At 37.7% G+C, this 18,462-nt stretch overlaps 1 protein-coding gene across 1 annotated transcript in view; it reads right to left on the bottom strand.

Annotated features, from left to right (window-relative positions):
• Window positions 1–4,532: 4,532 nt before the first annotated feature.
• LOC106088460 (scavenger receptor class B member 1) overlaps window positions 4,533–18,462 on the bottom strand; it is a 128,557-nt gene continuing 114,627 nt past the window's right edge. The window contains exons 4-9 of the mRNA XM_013253982.2: window positions 13,066–13,318; window positions 11,158–11,331; window positions 10,883–11,075; window positions 9,894–10,272; window positions 6,028–6,149; window positions 4,533–5,961 (exon numbers count right to left, since the gene is read on the bottom strand). Coding sequence (XP_013109436.2) covers window positions 5,584–5,961; window positions 6,028–6,149; window positions 9,894–10,272; window positions 10,883–11,075; window positions 11,158–11,331; window positions 13,066–13,318 — 1,499 coding nt within the window. The 3' untranslated portion in view covers window positions 4,533–5,583. The remainder of the gene's footprint in view (window positions 5,962–6,027; window positions 6,150–9,893; window positions 10,273–10,882; window positions 11,076–11,157; window positions 11,332–13,065; window positions 13,319–18,462) is intronic.

Below are 18,462 nucleotides of genomic sequence, written 5' to 3'. Positions count from 1 at the left end.
TACCAGACATGAACCAACTTAGGGGAGTGGTATGGAACACAATTAAGAATTTTGTAAGTACCAGGGAATTCCTTACTTAAAACTTTTCTCGAAGTTACTTTTTTAGAATTTAGAGCGCACAACAAACCGATTACTGGCCGACTAGTGGCATGGTGAAAATTAATATCTGCACCCTCTTTTCAACCTAACCTAACCTACCTACGCGGAAAAAAAATAATTTTTAGCTATAAAAACATTTTAGGATTTCTTTAGAACAAAGCGTTTTATTTGTTTTTTTTTTTTTAATTTTGAAGTTTATTTTTAAAAACTTTTTTTAATTTGTTTTGTTTTTTTTTATTAACTACTTTTTATATTTTTTTAATTATGTTAAAATTTTTCTACATAAACAGTTTTTGGCACGAAACAGACTTTTTAGATTTTTATGATACCGATTACTAAATCTAATCTACTAAAAACGAAAACCTGACTTACAAAAATCAAACTTTTTAACCTACAAAATTCATCTTATCATCGAATACTAAATTTTCATTAAACTCTCAAAAAATTTTTTTTTTTTTTGGAAAAAAATTTTGCCTTGACTCATAACCAAAAGTTTTGCCTACAATAAAAAAAAATATTTTTTTGTGTTTTTAAACTTTCATTATGTTCCCACTGTACCCCAAGCCATTTATCTTGCACTGTCACAGTGCATTTATTTTCTCATACACGGCATGAGAGTAAAAATGCTCATGATAAATAAACGCGGAAGTGTTGTAAGTCTACTTTCTCTCTGCCAAATGTAAAAAACAAAAACAACACTCACCCACACTACACACAGCCTGCAATGTGCAAGTGAACGGTGAGCATAGGCGTGCCTATACATATATGCGGGTGTGGGCGTGGGCGTGTGTAAGGCATAAACAAAAACACACGTGAACGAATACCAATAAACATTGCTCGGTCATTACCACCAAACGAAGCGTATGGCAACTCTGTTCTCCTTGCAGTGAATTTTTTTTTTTTTGCTAAATCATTGACCATTGTAAATGGTCAGTATTTTAGGAAAGGTGCCATATTAAATTGTATTTCGTTCTTGTTATTATAGGCATTTATTAGTTTTTGTTTTTTTTTGGGGTGAACAAAACACTCGAAGAGATTTAGTTATTAGTGCAATCAGTTGTTTTTGTTTTTATCAAAAATAGGTCACACATAAATAAGAAGGTTTTTTTTTATAATAATAGTAGGCAGTGGTCGTATGAATTTGAATTTTATTTTGAAATGTTTATTTTTGCCAAAGAGCAAGCACAACAACAGAGCAAAGCTGATAAGAGTTCGAGAGAGTAAAAGGCTGAGACCACAAGTTAGGCGGTGTTTCACATTTTAATATTTGCTTGTTAACAAACCGTTGGATTTGAATGTCATTGCATGAGGAATTAGACTTATTGATAAAAAAAACAGGGTGACTCAAACAGAAAGTACTGTAAAAAGAAATTTATTTGCCAGCATTTAAACATTTTTATAGAGAATGTTTTTTAGGCACAGTATGCATCTCAAGCCAAATTTTCGGTAGTAAACACATGGTGACCCAAAACTATGAATTCGTTTGTCACACTTTTTGGTGATAAAGTACTCATTTATCAAACTTCAATCGGACTGCACTCATTTTTTAAAGTTGTATCGGTCTTCACTCATTGATATGTGAGAAGTTTGCCCCTGTTCCTTAGTGGAATGTTCATGGGCAAAATTTACATTTGCGAGTTTAAACTTCCTGCAAACATAAAACGTCTATGATATTTTATTTGAAAATTAAATTTATCCAGTTCCTAAAAATAACAGATTCCCATTAAAAACATTTCCGTATAAAATTTCTATGATCTGCATTTCAATGAAATACCAGTATGGAAAGTATTAAAGAATTCTCTTAAACCCAATAACGTTACAATGAGCGACAGCAATCAGGCAATTTTAGAACATTGGAATACCATATCGATATACTTGTAGAGCAATTTAGAAATAAAGTTTCAATTTTGGGTTCATTTAATATATAATTTAAATAAAAAAAATAAATTTAATTTCAACTTCCTCTGAAATGTCATAATTTGGAAAAAAAAAACTAATTTAAAGCATAGTTTTAGTCTGACACAAATAATGATTATCAAATTAACAGGGCGATTCAAATTTTATTTCCTGTTATTCTAAAGAGTGAGGCTATTGAAGTTTGTATAACTTAAAAGGACCATGGTGCGTATGACTTTTGTGAAGTTGTATATATTATTCATACGCATAGGTGAACAACTTAGTTTGACCGGCCGAAAATAAAAACCAGCTGAGGGCAGGCAGCTTTGGCAGGTAAGTTGTTTTGTGATGAGGATAAAATGGGTATCAATAGCAAGGTATTTGAAATTAGATTACGATCATAGTAAAATATATATGGGCTGGGAAAGCTCAATGGCTCTATGGAAATATTAAACAGGCAGTAAACCAAAGGTATATGTTAACTTTAGTCGTTTGGAAGAAATAAAAGTCTTTAGTGGCTCAAGAAATTAAGACTCCATATCGGCTTATATGGCAGCTATAACAGGTTATGGACCGATACGGACCATACTTAGCATAGTTGTTGGAAGTCATAACAAAACACCTCATGTGAAAATTCAGCCTAATCGGATAGGAAGTGCACCCTCTAGAGGCTAAAGAAGTCAAGACCCCAGATCGGTTAATATGACAGCTATATCAGGTTATGGACCGATTTGAACACTTAACTCAGCAAATCAAAACAAAACATTTCATGCAAAATTTCGGCCAAATCGGATAAGAAGTCAAGTGACTCAAGAAGTCAAGATCCAAGATCGGTTTAAATGGCAGCTTTATCTAAACATGGACCGATATGGCCCGACCTAGACTAATAAGAAGCATTCGTGCAAAATTTCAAGCGGCTAGCTTTGCTCCTTCGAAAGATAGCGTGCTTCGACAGGCGGACGGTCGGACAGACGGACGGACAGACGGACGGCTAGTTGGACGGACAGACGGACGGCTAGTTGGACGGACAGAAGGACGGCTAGTTGGACGGACAGACGGACGGACAAACGGACGGACAGATGGACGGACAGATGGTCGTACAGACAGACGGACGGGCAGAAGGTCTTACGGATGGACGGACAAAAGGTCAGATAGATGGACGGACAGACGGATGGACAGAAGGATGGACAGACAGATGGACAGACGGTTGGACAGACGGATGGACAGACGGATGGACACACGGATTGACTGACAGACGGATTGACTGACAGACGGACGAACAGACAGAAGGTCGAACAGACGGACAGAAGGTCGGATAGTTGGACGGACGGACAGACAGACGGCTAGATCGATTTAAAATGACATGACCATTAAGAAAATATATTTTATGGGGTCTCAGAGGAATATTTCGAGGAGTTACAAACAAAATGACGAAATTAGTATACCCCCCATCCTATGGTGGAGGGTATAAAAACATTTTTCGTCAGCCCAAAATTGAACGAAATTTTTCTAAGGACAGAATTTTAATGAAAATTTTTCTAAGTACAAAATTTCAATGAAAATTTTTTAAAGACAAAATTTCAATCCTCAAATTTTCCCTAAAGTCAAAATGTCAATAAAATTTAGTTTAAAGAAAATTTTGTAAAAATTTTCGTTCAAGACAAATTTTCAAGGACATTTTCATTAAAGACACACTTTTAATGAATATTCTGTCCAAACCCACCTTAGGTTAGGTTGAATGGGTCGCCCACCAAAGATGAGTTCACTCGGAGGCCAGTCGGAGCCATTATGAGACCTCGTACTAGAGGTTCTACACGAATAAAAGAAAAAGACAGGAAGAGTGAAGAAATCTGAGCTGGAGGTGAAGAACTGCCTGTCCCTACGCAAGCACGTATCTACCTATGCCGGAGCTGGTGGCACCCCCCGTAGGAATCATCCTGTTCCTTTAACAAACCCCAAGAGAGATATCAGAGGTACGTTCACAATTTTACCCAGATCACAGAAGAAACGGCTCCCCAGAAAGGAAAGCCTACGCCACTGCAGACCAGGACAGGAAAACAGCAAGTGCTTCTCATTTTCATCGAGGCAACTCCTACAGAAGTCATTGTTGCGGTATCCCCATGCGCGCCGCCATGCGGCCTATGGCACAGTGTACAGTTATGACCCCTGTTGAAGTACTTATCGTCTTCTTACCGAACGCCACAACTCCCTCGCCCTCCTCCGGTCGATGACCGGCCATAGCGCCATCGCAGTCCGGCAACCATCTACCGTGTTCCACCTCGCCACCGACGCCGCCCTGGCCATTTCAGCCACTGTGTTCAGGAACTCGACAAATGGCACGTAGTCAAGACAAATGACTGGTACGAGCGGCGCAGACGAACCCCTCCAGGCGCACTCATCCGCTCTCCCTCTCTCATTTCTCATTTCTCAGGATCCCTACCCAGGGATTCCAAACAGTCCACCACGCATCTCGAGCCTCTCCATCCTCGACCCCCAGGCCTTGAGCGCCGCCATACTAAATAATTTCTCCATACATGTTTCGGTTTTCATTCATTTTGTCTTTTTATTTCACTTTAGAAAAAATATGCAACTATTACAATAAAGATTTACAATTTATACTTAAAATAACATTTAAATACATATATATTCGTTTATTATTTTTATTTTTTTTTTTTTCATTTAAAATTATCAATAAATTTGTGACTCATCTTCTGACCTTAGAGCTTACAAAAAGAAAAACAAAGAGAAGGCAAACAAGGTAACTTTTTGTTAGCAAAAATCAAAACAAGGTCAAGAGAAAGAATATAAAATCGTTTAAGGTTTCGGAAAATTTCCTAAAAAACTAGAAAACATTGAAGAGGTGAAGATTCCTAAAAAAGGACAGCATTAGAGAGAAAACAACCATTCATTCTTTTTGCAGACAAAAAAGATTTGTGACATGTTTGGGGGTGAGGTGTTGCCTGCACAATGTTGCACATGTTGGGTTCACACTCTATGCAGCACACTTTCAGAAAGATAATCACAGAGAATGATTGATTTAAAAGAACTTTCCGATTGTTAAAAAGAATTTTTTTTTTTTGAAAAATAGCAGCGACAAAAGTTTTTTTTTCTCTTATACAACTCAAAAAACTATATAAAATTATAGTACAGTAAAATTATTATTAACTAAAAGTATAAATGTATGCGTAAACTGTATATATATATATAACATATGCCACCCACGTTTAAAAATAAAATAGTGTTCGACATTTTCTTGCTTTTGCATTTGGATTCAGTGAAATCCTTAAGAATCATCATTTAAGCTCTTATTATCCCTATAACCCTAAATATAATTATCATTTGTGATTCTTTATTTTTACAAACAAAAAATTAAGTACAAGACCTAACTAATTACAAAGAAGCAAAAAAAAAAAAAAAACATAGTGTAATGGGGCTCTGTAAGGACAGCTAAGAGGAAAGGGTAGAAGAGTACAAAGGACCCTAAGGGGTTTGGTAGAAAAACAAAGGACTAGGGATACTGCATATTAAGGAAGTGTTGTGTTTTGTTTTATTTTATTTTCTTTTGGCTACTCAACCAACAATGCCTAACTAATATTTTTGTTTTTGATCTTTCGATTTTTTCTTTTGCATATCCACCTGGGCTGTGGCCAAATAGTTGGAGCCCTCCAAATGCAGTGTGCTCTGTCGATGGGATTTGCGTATCAAACAGAAGACCGAGATCAACAGTAACAGGGCGCCCACGGCAAAGAAGAAGATGACAAAACCAATGCGCAGTTTGGGGGGTATGGAGGCGGCCAGATTCATGAGGTCAGTGATATCATCGGGCAAATAGTCAATGCCTTCCTCGAACCACATAATGGGGAAGACAATGTCGGGGAAGTTGGCAACTTGTTTGATGTCAATGACTTGACTAACGGCCAAGTTGATTTGTACACGAGCTCGTGCTCTCAGAGTGGTACCCATGTCCTGTAATAGGAAATTTATTAAAAAAATGCCTTAAAAATGTTTTAAAAATCGAAGAATTCAACTTACAGGTTGTACATCAATGAAGAGTTGATGCTTCTCTTTCTCGGGTGGTGAAATACCTTCAACAGCAGTGCGGAAACTATCATCAGCCAAATAGAAATGGGGAAAACTCAACATAATGGGAGAATCTGTAAGGAGAGATGAAAAATTATTAAACAAAAATACAAGGAATAAAAAATGTAAAACAGGGAAGTGTTATTTTCCAACAACACAATTGAAAACCAGTAAGAAAAGGCAAAAGTCGGGCGGAGCCGACTATATTATAACCTATCGGACCAAAATTGTAGCTTCTACAGCCTTAAAACTCCATATCGGATAAAAGATATATATGAGAGCTATATCTAAATCTGAACCGATTTAGATGAAATTTTGCACACATGTGAGGACATTAAATAAAAGACCCCATGCCAAATTTTGTAAAGATCGGACCAAAATTGTGGCTGTTAAGGCCTTACAACTCCGTATCGCATAAAAGATATATATGGGAGCTATATCTAAATCTGCGCCGATTTTTATGAAACTTTGCACACATATGAGGACGTTGAATAAAACGCTAAATGCCAAATTTTGTAAAGATCGGACCAAAATTGTGCCTTCTACTGCCTTTATAGGTCAAATCAGACGAAAGTTATATATGGGAGCTATATCTAAATCTGAACCGATTTAGATGAAATTTTGCACACATATTGGGACGTCACACGAAACATTTCATGCCAAATTTGGTAGAGCTCGCACCAAAATTGCGGCTTCTACAGCTATAAAAGGGCATATCGGATGAAAGATATATAAGCGAGCTATATCTAAATCTGAATTGATTTCAATAAAATTTTGCAAGCATTTTGGGACGTTAAAAAAAGCACTTCGTGCCAAATTTGGTAAAGATCGGATCAAAATTGTGGCAGCTATAGCCATAAAATTCCATATCGGGTGAAAGTTATGTATGGGAGCTATATCTAAATCTGAACCGATTTTTATGAAATTTAGCACACCTATAAAGATGTCAAATAAAGCACTTCATGCCATATATTGTAAAGATCGGACCAAAATTGTGGCTGCTACAGCCTTAAAACTCCATATCGGAAAAAAGATATATATGGCATCTATATCTAAATCTGAACCGATTTTGACGAAATTTTGCATACATATGAGGAGGTTAAATAAAACACCCCATGCCAAATTTTGTAAAGATCTGACCAAAATTGTGGCTTACAACTCCATATCGGGTAAAATATATATATGGGAGCTATATCTAAATCTGAACCGATTTTGACGAAATTTTGCACACATATGAGAAGGACAAAGAAAACACCCCATGCCAAATTTGGCAAAGATAGGACCAAGATTGTGGCTGCTAAAGCCTTAAAACTCCATATCGGATGAAAGTTATATATGGGAGCTATATCTAAATCTGGACCGATTTTGACGAAATTTTGCACACATATGTAGACGTCAAATAAAGCAAATTTTGTAAAAATCGGACCAAAATTATTGCGTCCACAGCCTTAAAAGCCCTTATCGGATGAAAGTTATATATGGTAGCTATATCTAAATCTGAACCGATTTTGTTTAAAATCAATCACGTTCGTCCTTTGGCCAAAAAAGAGACTTGTACAAAATTTCATGACAATCGGACATTAAATACGAACTGCAACTTGATCACAAGAATACATGGACAGACAGACGGACATAGCTAAATCGAATCAGGAAGTGATTCTTAGCCCATCGGTATACTTATAAATGGTTCTAGCTCTTCTCCTTCTATGCGTTGTAAACAAATGCACATAGTTATAATACCCTGTACCACAGTGTTGGTGTAGGGTATAATTTATTTTATTTTAAGAAAAAATTTAAATCTCATAATTTTTTCTGTGGAAATATGACAAGACCCCATAACTCGAAATTACAAATCGGAAAACGGGGGAAAAAAGCATAAAATAGCCTATACAACTTTTTATACCCTATAGGATGGGGGTATACTAATCTAATAAATCCGTTTATTACACCTCGAAATATTCGTCTAAGACGATCGAACGCGTTAGGCTAGCCGCTTGAAATTTTGCACAGATACTGAATATTGATGTAGGTCCTTTGGGGACTGCAAAAGGGTCATATCGGTTCAGATTTGGATATAGCTACCATATAAACCGATCTCCCGATTTGATCTTGAGCCCTTACAAGCCGCTTGAATCGATTTGGCTGAAATTTTGAAATTGAAATTGAAATTTTTGCATGTGGTATTCTGCTGTAAAATCCAACGAGTGTGCAAAGTAAGGTCCAAATCGGTCTTTTACTTGATATAGATCCCATATAAACCGATCTCCTGATTTGATTTCTTGTGCCCCTGCAAGCCGAGTGTGCAAAGTACAGTCCAATTCGGTCTATAACCTGATATAGCTCCCATATAAACCGATCTGAATTCTTGAGTCCTTTCAACTCGCAATTTTTATCTTATTTGGCTGAGATTTTGCATGTGGTGTTCTGTTATGACTTCCAATAACTGTGCCAAGTACGGAAAATCGGTCTATAACCTGATATAGCACCCATACAAACCGGTCTCCCGATTTGACTTGTTGAGCCCCCGGAAGCCCCAATTTTTGTCCGATTAGGCTAAAATTTTGCATGAAGTGTTCTGTTAGGACTTCCAACAACTATGCCAAGTACGGTCCAAATCGATCTATAACCTGATATAGCTCCCTTGTAAACCGATCTGCCGAATCGACTTCTTGAGCTCTTACAAGCCCCAATTTTTGTCCCATTTGGCTGAAATTTTGCATGCGGTGTCCTGTTTCTACTTTCAAATACGGTCAAAATCAATCTATAACCTGACATAGCTCTCATGTAAACCGGTCTCTCGATCATCCTTGTTCGGTTCCCAGAAGCTTTAATTTTTACTGGTTTGGCACAAGTTTGTTATGTAGAATAAAATAATGCCCTTCGACTAAATTTATTTTGTATAAATTTTTAGTAGAATCCATGGAGGTGGGTTCTCAAGATTCAACCCGGCCGAATTAAGGACTGTTTTACTTGATTATTTTTAATTTTTTTTTTTAATGCATTATTGATGCCGCATACAATATTTGCGTTGCCAAAGGTTTTTCTTTGCTGTTGCCAACATTATTAAATAGTATTACAACATATCGAAATGAATTAAGCAATTGGCTGGCCACCATAATACACCACCAAGAAGAGAAAAACATTTCCACAAACCCCCCCCCCCCCCCCACACCGTCCATGTGATCTCTTAACAAACTCAATCTTTTGCACATCCAACTGCCATCTTTCATATTCTCATCTATCTAATGTTGCACCCCTTGCTACTTTGTACACCAAAAGTTATCATAGCTCATTAGAAATCTGCCAACCTTTTTTTTATTTCACCTTAAACTCATAGCATATGCATGAAAATAAGACGCATGTAGTGTTTGAGTTGCCAATCTGAGATTGTGATGCCCACCTACTGCTCTTCGTATTACACGCCAAGCATGGCCAAGCACATCCCACTTCTTTATAACACTTCGTCTCAATCATTAAGCATACTCTATCTCTCAGACATCTAACTGTTCTCTCTCTCTCTCTCATTCATACTCTCACATACATATGTACTGCATTTTTAATAAGGCATTGAGTTGACAAAAACCACCACACAGTGAAAGCATCAAAAATTTGCTGTGATTCTTCTTCTTGTTAATCAATCGGAATATCGATAGTAATTTGTGTTTTCTTTTTTGATCAAATTAATAAAAACACAATAAATTCCCAAAAATTAATTATTTATCGCCAATTTACGGGGTAAATATCCAATGTGTGGGAATTTATTGGGTAGATGACCCTCTTTACTAATTTTCGATCCTCTCTCCCCTTTTTCCACTTACCATATTGACATAATGAAACATTGAACAGGCCATTGGGCGAACATGAGGGTTGTCCTGCCGGACAGAAGCACATATTGTCGGGATTCGATTTGACATCGGCGAACACATTGGCAGGTGGTGAGAAACGATAACCTTTAACATCGGCCTTGGTAACAACTTCCTTTTCGAATACCAAAGGCATGAGACGGCACAAATCCTTGTCGTAGATGTGCAAAACACGATTTTGATCGATATGAGGGGGGAAAATAGAACCATCAGTGCCATTAAGAATGTTGCACTCATCGGACAGCCAATGAGGAAGGTGAGAGCGACCATTGTATTTATCGATAATACCGTATTTGGTGATGTCATCAACACCGGAGAAGATGGTAACGCGGTCCTGGAAAAAAAAACAGATAGAAATAGGAAATAGGTAAAAAATTATATCAAAAATTTTAAATTAAAAACATCTAATCAAAATTTGAAACTAGAAAGTTAGTGAATTGTGTAGTTTTCTCATAACGGCTGGTCGGGGTCAAGGTAGCTTAGAGGTTAGCATGTCCGCCTTTGACTCAGAATGCCTGGGTTCAAGTTCCGGGGAGAACATGAGAAAAATTGCCAGCGTGGGTTGTCCTATCCTGGCAGCGACTTAGCCAGGTGGAGAGCCTGGGGGACCGAACATCCCCGAAATATTTTTTTCTAAGGTAAAATTTCAATAAATTTGTTTGGAAACCTCTGTAAGGTGTTTTTTTGAAGAATCTAGCGAATCTGTTTATAAATATAATGAATCTGGAGCTTGATCTTACAGAAATTTCCTAACAAAAGTCAGATTCGTCATCGATAAAACATCATTAGCAAATTTTTGAGACCTGATTGCAACCTTCATCGGTTCAATCGTGCTCCTTATTTACTCTTTTGAGGCTTGCTTATGTCCTTCCTCAGTGGTTTCTGGTTTTTCTTTCTTTCTTTGTTACTTTTTTAATTTATTCCTTAATTTTATAAAAACTTACCGGTGATGTTCCATTTTTGCCATACATCAAACCGAATTCTTCATAAGGCAATTTTTGTTCTTTGGGCACCACATCTTTGGCCAATTTCAATAGAGGATCCTCATAGCCCCACAATAGTTGACCCACCGAAACCTGAACGAAAGGTTTAATCTTCAAAATATCCATAATACTGGCCATGGCTAAGCGTAAAAATCTGAAAATTTTTATTTTAAAAAGAAAATTTCGCATATAAATCAGGGATTTCCAATAATGATTGGGTCATAAACGATACCGACCTGGCCGCATGTTTACTTTGTGATGTAGCACTCAACATGGGAATATTGGGCACAATGACCACATCATCATCCGAACCTGCAGATAATTCTTCACGGAAGATATAGGTCTTTTTGAGGTTATAACTCAGGGTGCCATTTTCATTTTCAACAATGTTGACCTTTTCCCAGGATTCTCTGAAAGAGGGAGAAAAAAATAAATTTTTGTAAGAAATTTTTAAAATAAAAATGTCAGTTAAGAGGATTATTTCTATAACCTTCACCATAGGATTGGGGTATACTAATTTTGTCATTCTGTTTGTAACCCCTCGAAATATTCAACTAAGACCCCATACAGTATATATAATCTTGTTCGTCATGACATTTTAAGTCGATTTAGCCATGTCCGTCCGTCCGTCCGTCTGTCTGTCGAAAGCACGCTAACTTCCGAAGGAGTAAAGCTAGACGCTTGAAATTTTGCAAAAATACTTCTTATTAGTGTAGATCGGTTGGGATTGTAAATGGGCCAAATCGGTCCATGTTTTGATATAGCTGCCATATAAACCGATCTTGGGTCTTGACTTCTGGAGCCTCTAGAGGGCGCTATTCTCATCCGATTTGGCTGAAATTTTGTATAAGGTGTTTTGTTATGACTTTCAATAACTGTGCTAAGTATGGTTGAAATCGGTTTATAACCTGATATAGCGCCATATAAACCGATCTGGGATCTTGACTTCTTGAGCCTCTAGAGGGCGCAATTCTCATCCGATTTGACTGACATTTTGCACGTGGTGTTTTGGTATCACTTCCTACAACTGCGCTAAGTATGGTTCAAATCGGTCTATGTTGTGATATACCTGCCATATAAACCGATCTTGGATCTTGACTTCTTGAGCCAATAGAGCGTGCAACTCTCATCCGATTTGGCTGAAATTTTGCACGTTGTGTTTTGGTATCAATTTCAACAACTTCACTAATTATGGTTCAAATCGGTCCATGTTTTGATATAGCTGCCATATAAACCGATCTTGGGTCTTGACTTCTGGAGCCTCTAGAGGGCGCAATTCTCATCCGATTTGACTGACATTTTGCACGTGATGTTTTGGTATCACTTCCTACAACTGCGCTAAGTATGGTTCAAATCGGTCTATGTTGTGATATAGCTGCCATATAAACCGATCTTGGCTCTTGAGCCTCTAGAGGGCGCAATTCTTTTCCGATTTGACTGAAATTTTGCTCGTGGTGTTTTGGTATCACTTCCAAAAACTGCACTAAGTATTGTTCAAATCGGTCCATGTTTTGATATAGCTGCCATATAAACCGATCTTGGGTCTTGACTTCTGGAGACTCTAGAGGGCGCAATTCTCATCCGATTTGACTGAAATTTTGCACGTATTGCTTTGGTATGACTTCCAATATACGCAAATACTTTTTATTAGCATAGGTTGGTTGGGATTGTAAATGGGCCATATCGGTCCATATTTTGACATAGCTGCCATATAAATCGATCTGGGATCTTGACTTCTTGAGCCTCTAGAGGGCGCAATTCTCATCCGATTTGGAAGAAATTTTGTGCAACGGCTTCTCTCATGACCTTCAACATACATGTCTATCATGGTCTGAATTGATCAATAGCTTGATACAGCTCCCATATAAACCGATCTCCCGATTTTGCTTCTTGAGCCGCTACAAGGCGCAATTCTTATCCGAATGATAAGAATCATAATCAATTAAGCATTTATTTATGGTCCGAATCGGACTATAACTTGATATAGCTCCAATATTATAACAGTTCTTATTCAATATTCTTTGTTTGCCTAAAAAGAGATACCGCGCATAGAACTCGACAAATTCGATCCATGGTGTAGGGTACATAAGATTCGGCCCGGCCGAACTTAGCATGCTCTTACTTGTTTTTTTTTTTTTACTTACGTATAAACATAGGGACCCACTTCATCCACAATGGGCTTGGAGCCATTGCTTAAAAACTCATTGGCATTTGTCACATTGTAGACATAGACGGAAATTTTTGGCTCTACCGGAGGCTTTGACCACCAACCATATGTTTGGCCACCCGGCCTGAGGGCCACCTGATAATTTATGACGGCATTAACAACAGCATAGAACTGACAGGCCACCAGTATGCCACATATCAGCAGGATCACCGAGACAGCGATTGTGCACCCTAGACAATGAAAGAAAAAAAAGAACAAGATAATTGATAAGAACAAAGAGTTTATTAACAAAGTGTCACAATAAATAAGGAACTAAAGTTCAGATGAATGATATCTGGGGGGGATTATGAAACAATTAAATATGGCCCCCGTCTCATACTCCCCAACATGTTACCGATAAAGCCGGCACACAATAATGCATGAAATATGCAAGTGTTCACATTTAATTTCTGTTCTCTAGATAATTCATTATTGTTGTTATTATTGTTGTTGTAGTCGGATGGTGGTGGTGGTGGTGGTGGTGGCGAGTAATTAAATGATTTGTGTATGCATGACGTTTTGCTCTTGTCTGTCTTTATCATTTTTTCTTTGTACATGGTAACGAGGCCGTTTGTCACAATTAAAGATAATCATCATCATCGTCACAACAACAATGATATGGCAACGCCAGTCAGTCAGTCATTTTGATTTGATTGACTTCGATTAGCATTGGCAATAGGAAATTCGTAAGACGGTGGGGAACAAAGGCCACAATCAAATGGCTTTAAGATAAATAACCGATTGAGATTAATGGTTGTTAATTTTAGAATAGTATATCTTATATATTGGGTTGCCCAAAAAGTAATTGCGGATTTTTTAAAAGAAAGTAAATGCATTTTTAATAAAACTTAGAATGAACTTTAATCAAATATACTTTTTTTACACCTTTTTTCTTAAGCAAGCTAAAAGTAACAGCTGATAACTGACAGAAGAAAGAATGCAATTACAGAGTCACAAGCTGTGAAAAAATTTGTCAACGCCGACTATATGAAAAATCCACAATTAATTTTTGGGCAACCCAATATAAAATTCAATTTGTGTTTCTTTGTATGTTTGTTTCGTATAGAAATGTTCACAGATCGTGTAGGTTGGTCTGGAAGGAAACATAGGCTATATAATTTTTTGATATCGCGTGGGGGGCGGACCCTCCCCTTACCCTAAAAGTACTACCCAAAAATAAAAGTGGACCAATCGGGACAGCAAGGGATTCAAATGAAAGGTATTCAAGAGTAGAGTACAAATTTCATAATAAAAGTTGGGTCCAAACACCTGTGGGGGCCGCCCAGCCCCAAAACCCCCTAAAATAGGTTCATTTGACGATCATGACAATATGGGACTCAAATGAAAGGTATTCGGCAGTAGATTACGAATATGGTCAGGAAGTAGAAATAGGCTTCATAATTTATTGCCAAGGGAAGCGGGCGGACCCTCCACCGTTACCTCAAAAACACCACCCAAAATCAAAAGTGGACCGATAAGGACAATATGGGTATCAAATGAAGAGTTTGCGCGAGTAGATAACGAATCTGGCCTACAAACTCATGTCGAAGTATAGGGGTTGACCTCATCCCAACTAAAATGCCCAGAATGTGCACATTAGCCAATCACGGATATATGGGTCTAGGTTTGTTTGTTCCGTATAGACTGAAAAACGGCAGAACCGATTTTATCGAAATTTTCGCATATTGTACAGGTCGGTCTGGAAGGAAACATAGGCTATATAATTTTTTGACCCTCACCCTTACCCCAAAAGTACTACCCAAAAATAAAAGGGGATCAATCGGGACAACATAAGATTCAAATGAAAGGTATTCAAGAGTAGAGTACAAATTTCATAATAAAAGTTGGGTCCAAGTACCAGGGGGGCCGCCCATCCCCAAAACCCCTTAAAATAAATTTATTTGACGATCATGACAATATGAGACTCAAATGAAAGGCATTCGGGAGCAGATTACGAATATGGTCAGGAAGTAGGAATAGGCTTTATAATTTATTGATAACGGAAGGGGGCGGACTCTTCACCGTGACCCCGAAAACACCACCCAAAATCTAAAGTGGACCGATAAGGGCAATATGGCTATCAAAAGAAAAGTATGCGCGAGTAGATAACGAATCTGGCATACAAATTCATGTCGAAGTATAGGGGTTGACCCCATCCCCACAAAAACGCCCAAAATGGGCACATTAGCCAATCACGGATATATGGGTCTCGGTTTGTTTGTTCCGTATAGACTGAAAAACGGCAGAACCGAGTTTTCTCGAAATTTTCTCATATTATGTAGGTTGGTCTGTAGAGAAACATAGGCTATATAACTTTTCGGTATCGGAAGGGGGAAGTAACCTCCCCCTATGCCAAAAACGCAACTCAAAATCGAAAGGGGACCGATCGGGACAATATAGGTATCAAATGAAAGGTATTGAAGAGTAGAATACGAATGTGGTATTAAAATTTGAGTCAAAGTACCCATCGGGACACCCCAACCCCAAAACTCCCCCAAACAGACATAATGGACATTCATTTCAATATGGGGCTCTAATGAAAGGTATTTGGGGGTACATATCGAATTTGGCATACAAAATGAGATCGAAGTATAGGGGGTCACGCTACCCCTCAAAAACACCATTAGACCCATAATGACTATTTGATACTTGGCTGAAACGATTTTCTTAAAATTTTCATAGATTGTGAACGTTTGTCTGGAAGGAAACATAGGCTTTATAATTTTTAGATATCGGGTGGAGGCGGACCCTACCCCTTACCCCAAAAACGCCACCCATATCCGAAAATGGTCCGATGGGCACAATAAGGGTATCAAATGAAAGGTATTGGAGACTACGACACGAATATGGTATTAAAATTTGGGTCCAAGTATCCAGTGGGCCCCCTCCCCAACCACAAAACCCCTCTTAACAGATATGTTCATGTCAATATGAAACTAAAATGAAAAGTATTAGGCAGTAGATTACAAATATGGCATAAAACAATAGGTCCAAGTAATTGGAGGTCGCCCACCCCCAAATACCCCCAAATGGGCATATTAGCCGATCATGGCTATTACGAATATTAGCGTTTAAGTCTAAGGGGAACCTTTTCTTCTCAAGATACATGAAATGGGTTATTTGACCCATTATGGCAACATGGGACTCAAGTGGAAGGTATTTGAGAGTAGAAAACGAATTTGTTATCCAATTTTGGAGCCAAGTGTTTTGGGGTACGCCCTAAAGCACCCCCTAAACTGAACTTCATTTCCTTTGGGAATAAAAAACGAATTTGATATCTATTTTCAGTTCAAAGTACTGGTGGCCGCCCAAGCCTCACAACGCTTCATATTTACCGGCCATGGCAATATGGGGCTCATATTAAAGGGATTTGGAAGTGCAAAACTATTTTGATATCCATATCTGAGTCGAAATGTCTGAGGTGACATCCCTCCCCTAAAAAGCAATTCTCATTTCCCCAAATTTTTAAAAACACCAAGAATCGAGTAGGGGCAGACTTCTCACACATCAATGAGTGCTTTCCGATTCAAGTTGAGTTTATCAATGATAAGGGACCTTTTTTATAGCCGACGAGTCCAAACGGCGTCCCGCAGTGCGACATCCTTTATGGAAAAATTTTTTAAATGACCATGCATGGCATTGTACCTTGCAAATGTCGCCAACACTAAGAGGGGATAAACACTGCATTGTGTTTCGAAAGCGTTCAGCGTCATAGGCTACAATGGCACGAATTCGATATCCGCATTTAGGGCGAAGTGCCCCCATTCTAAAAAGATGTTAAAGAGTTAAAGAAGGCGCAGCGGAGCGGGCCCGGTTAGGCTAGTTTTTTATAACCTCCACCATATAAAGGGGGTATCGATCTACCAATGTCCGCCCATAAGCGCCTTAACTTTCGAACGAGTAAAGCTAGCTACTCGATATTTTGCACATGTTCTTCTTCATTGATGCAGGTTGTTTGGGAATATAAATGGGCCCTATTGGTCAATGTTTATATATGGCTGTCATTTGGGTTACCCAAAAAGTAATTGCGGATTTTTTAAAAGAAAGTAAATGCATTTTTAATAAAACTTAGAATGAACTTTAATCAAATATACTTTTTTTACACTTTTTTTCTAAAGCAAGCTAAAAATAACAGCTGGTAACTGACAGAAGAAAGAATGCAATTACAGAGTCACAAGCTGTGAAAAAATGTGTCAACGCCGACTATATGAAAAATCCGCAATTACTTTTTGGGCAACCCAATAAACCGAACTCCCCACACAATTCTTAACCCATTTTGCTGAAATTTTGCACTATGATATCTTCTATTCTGATAAAATGCTTTCCAATAACGACTTACAAATTAAATTTTCTGCCTGTTTTGGGCTAATAATCGGTTTTTCCCAGCTTACTTTGTAAACCATTATCTCTAGCTTTATTATGGAATTGGAAGCTTTAGTTATTTTCCACACCCATCAAGTCCAATAAATTCCCTTTTCAAATCGTTCAAATTTCCATATGAGTTGTTTTTTTTTTCTCAATCAATTTCATTAAGAAATCTACATATGTTTTGGTTTTTTAATATGATGAGGTTTTTTTGTTACTTGGCATTTTATTGCGAAAGAAGCCGGTCTTTAAATTAGTTTGAGATTTTTTGTTTAACAAGTTTATCTTAGTGGTGCCCCCTCTGAGGAGTCAATCCCAAAACACAATCAATTCGTTTTGCGTTGTTTGAATTTTTAATTACATAGAATTTTGTACCAGTTTCTGGTATTTTTTTCTTCTTCTTCTTTGAACAGCTATAATAAAAACCTGTATTAAATTTCTAGATGAGAATATAAAATTGAATGTTTTAGAGTGAAAGGTTTAACATCAATAATAATGTTAATATTGTTTTTTAAATGGAATTTAAAACAAGATCTTTGGTTAAAGGATAACTATACCGGTTGGTATAAATAGCTCTGGACTTTGGATAATGAAAAATAGTGAAAAAAGTTCTAAGTAAGTAAAACAGAAGTAGACAGGTGTAAAGTTTTGACCAGAGCTGCGGAGTCGACCGGAGTCGAGTTTTTGAGTCCGGAGTCGGACTATTCAGTCGAAGTTTGGTTCGACGTTAGCCCCGACTCCGAACCGCCCTCCGACTCCGGCTTAATACTCCGACTAAGACATCGACCCGGGGTCGGAATTGAGGTCTAAACTCCGCAGCCCAGGTTTTGACAGAGCATATTGCCCAAAAAGTAATTGCGGATTTTTCATATAGTCGGCGTTGACAAATTTTTTCAACGGCTTGTGACTCTGTAATTGCATTCTTTCTTCTGTCAGTTATCAGTTGCTACTTTTAGCTTGCTTTAGAAAA

The sequence above is a fragment of the Stomoxys calcitrans genome, chromosome 5 (assembly GCF_963082655.1).
Source record: "Stomoxys calcitrans chromosome 5, idStoCalc2.1, whole genome shotgun sequence".
NCBI classification, from domain to species: domain Eukaryota; kingdom Metazoa; phylum Arthropoda; class Insecta; order Diptera; family Muscidae; genus Stomoxys; species Stomoxys calcitrans.
Note: the sequence above shows the minus strand (reverse complement) of the source record. Positions and strands in the feature narration are given on the sequence as shown.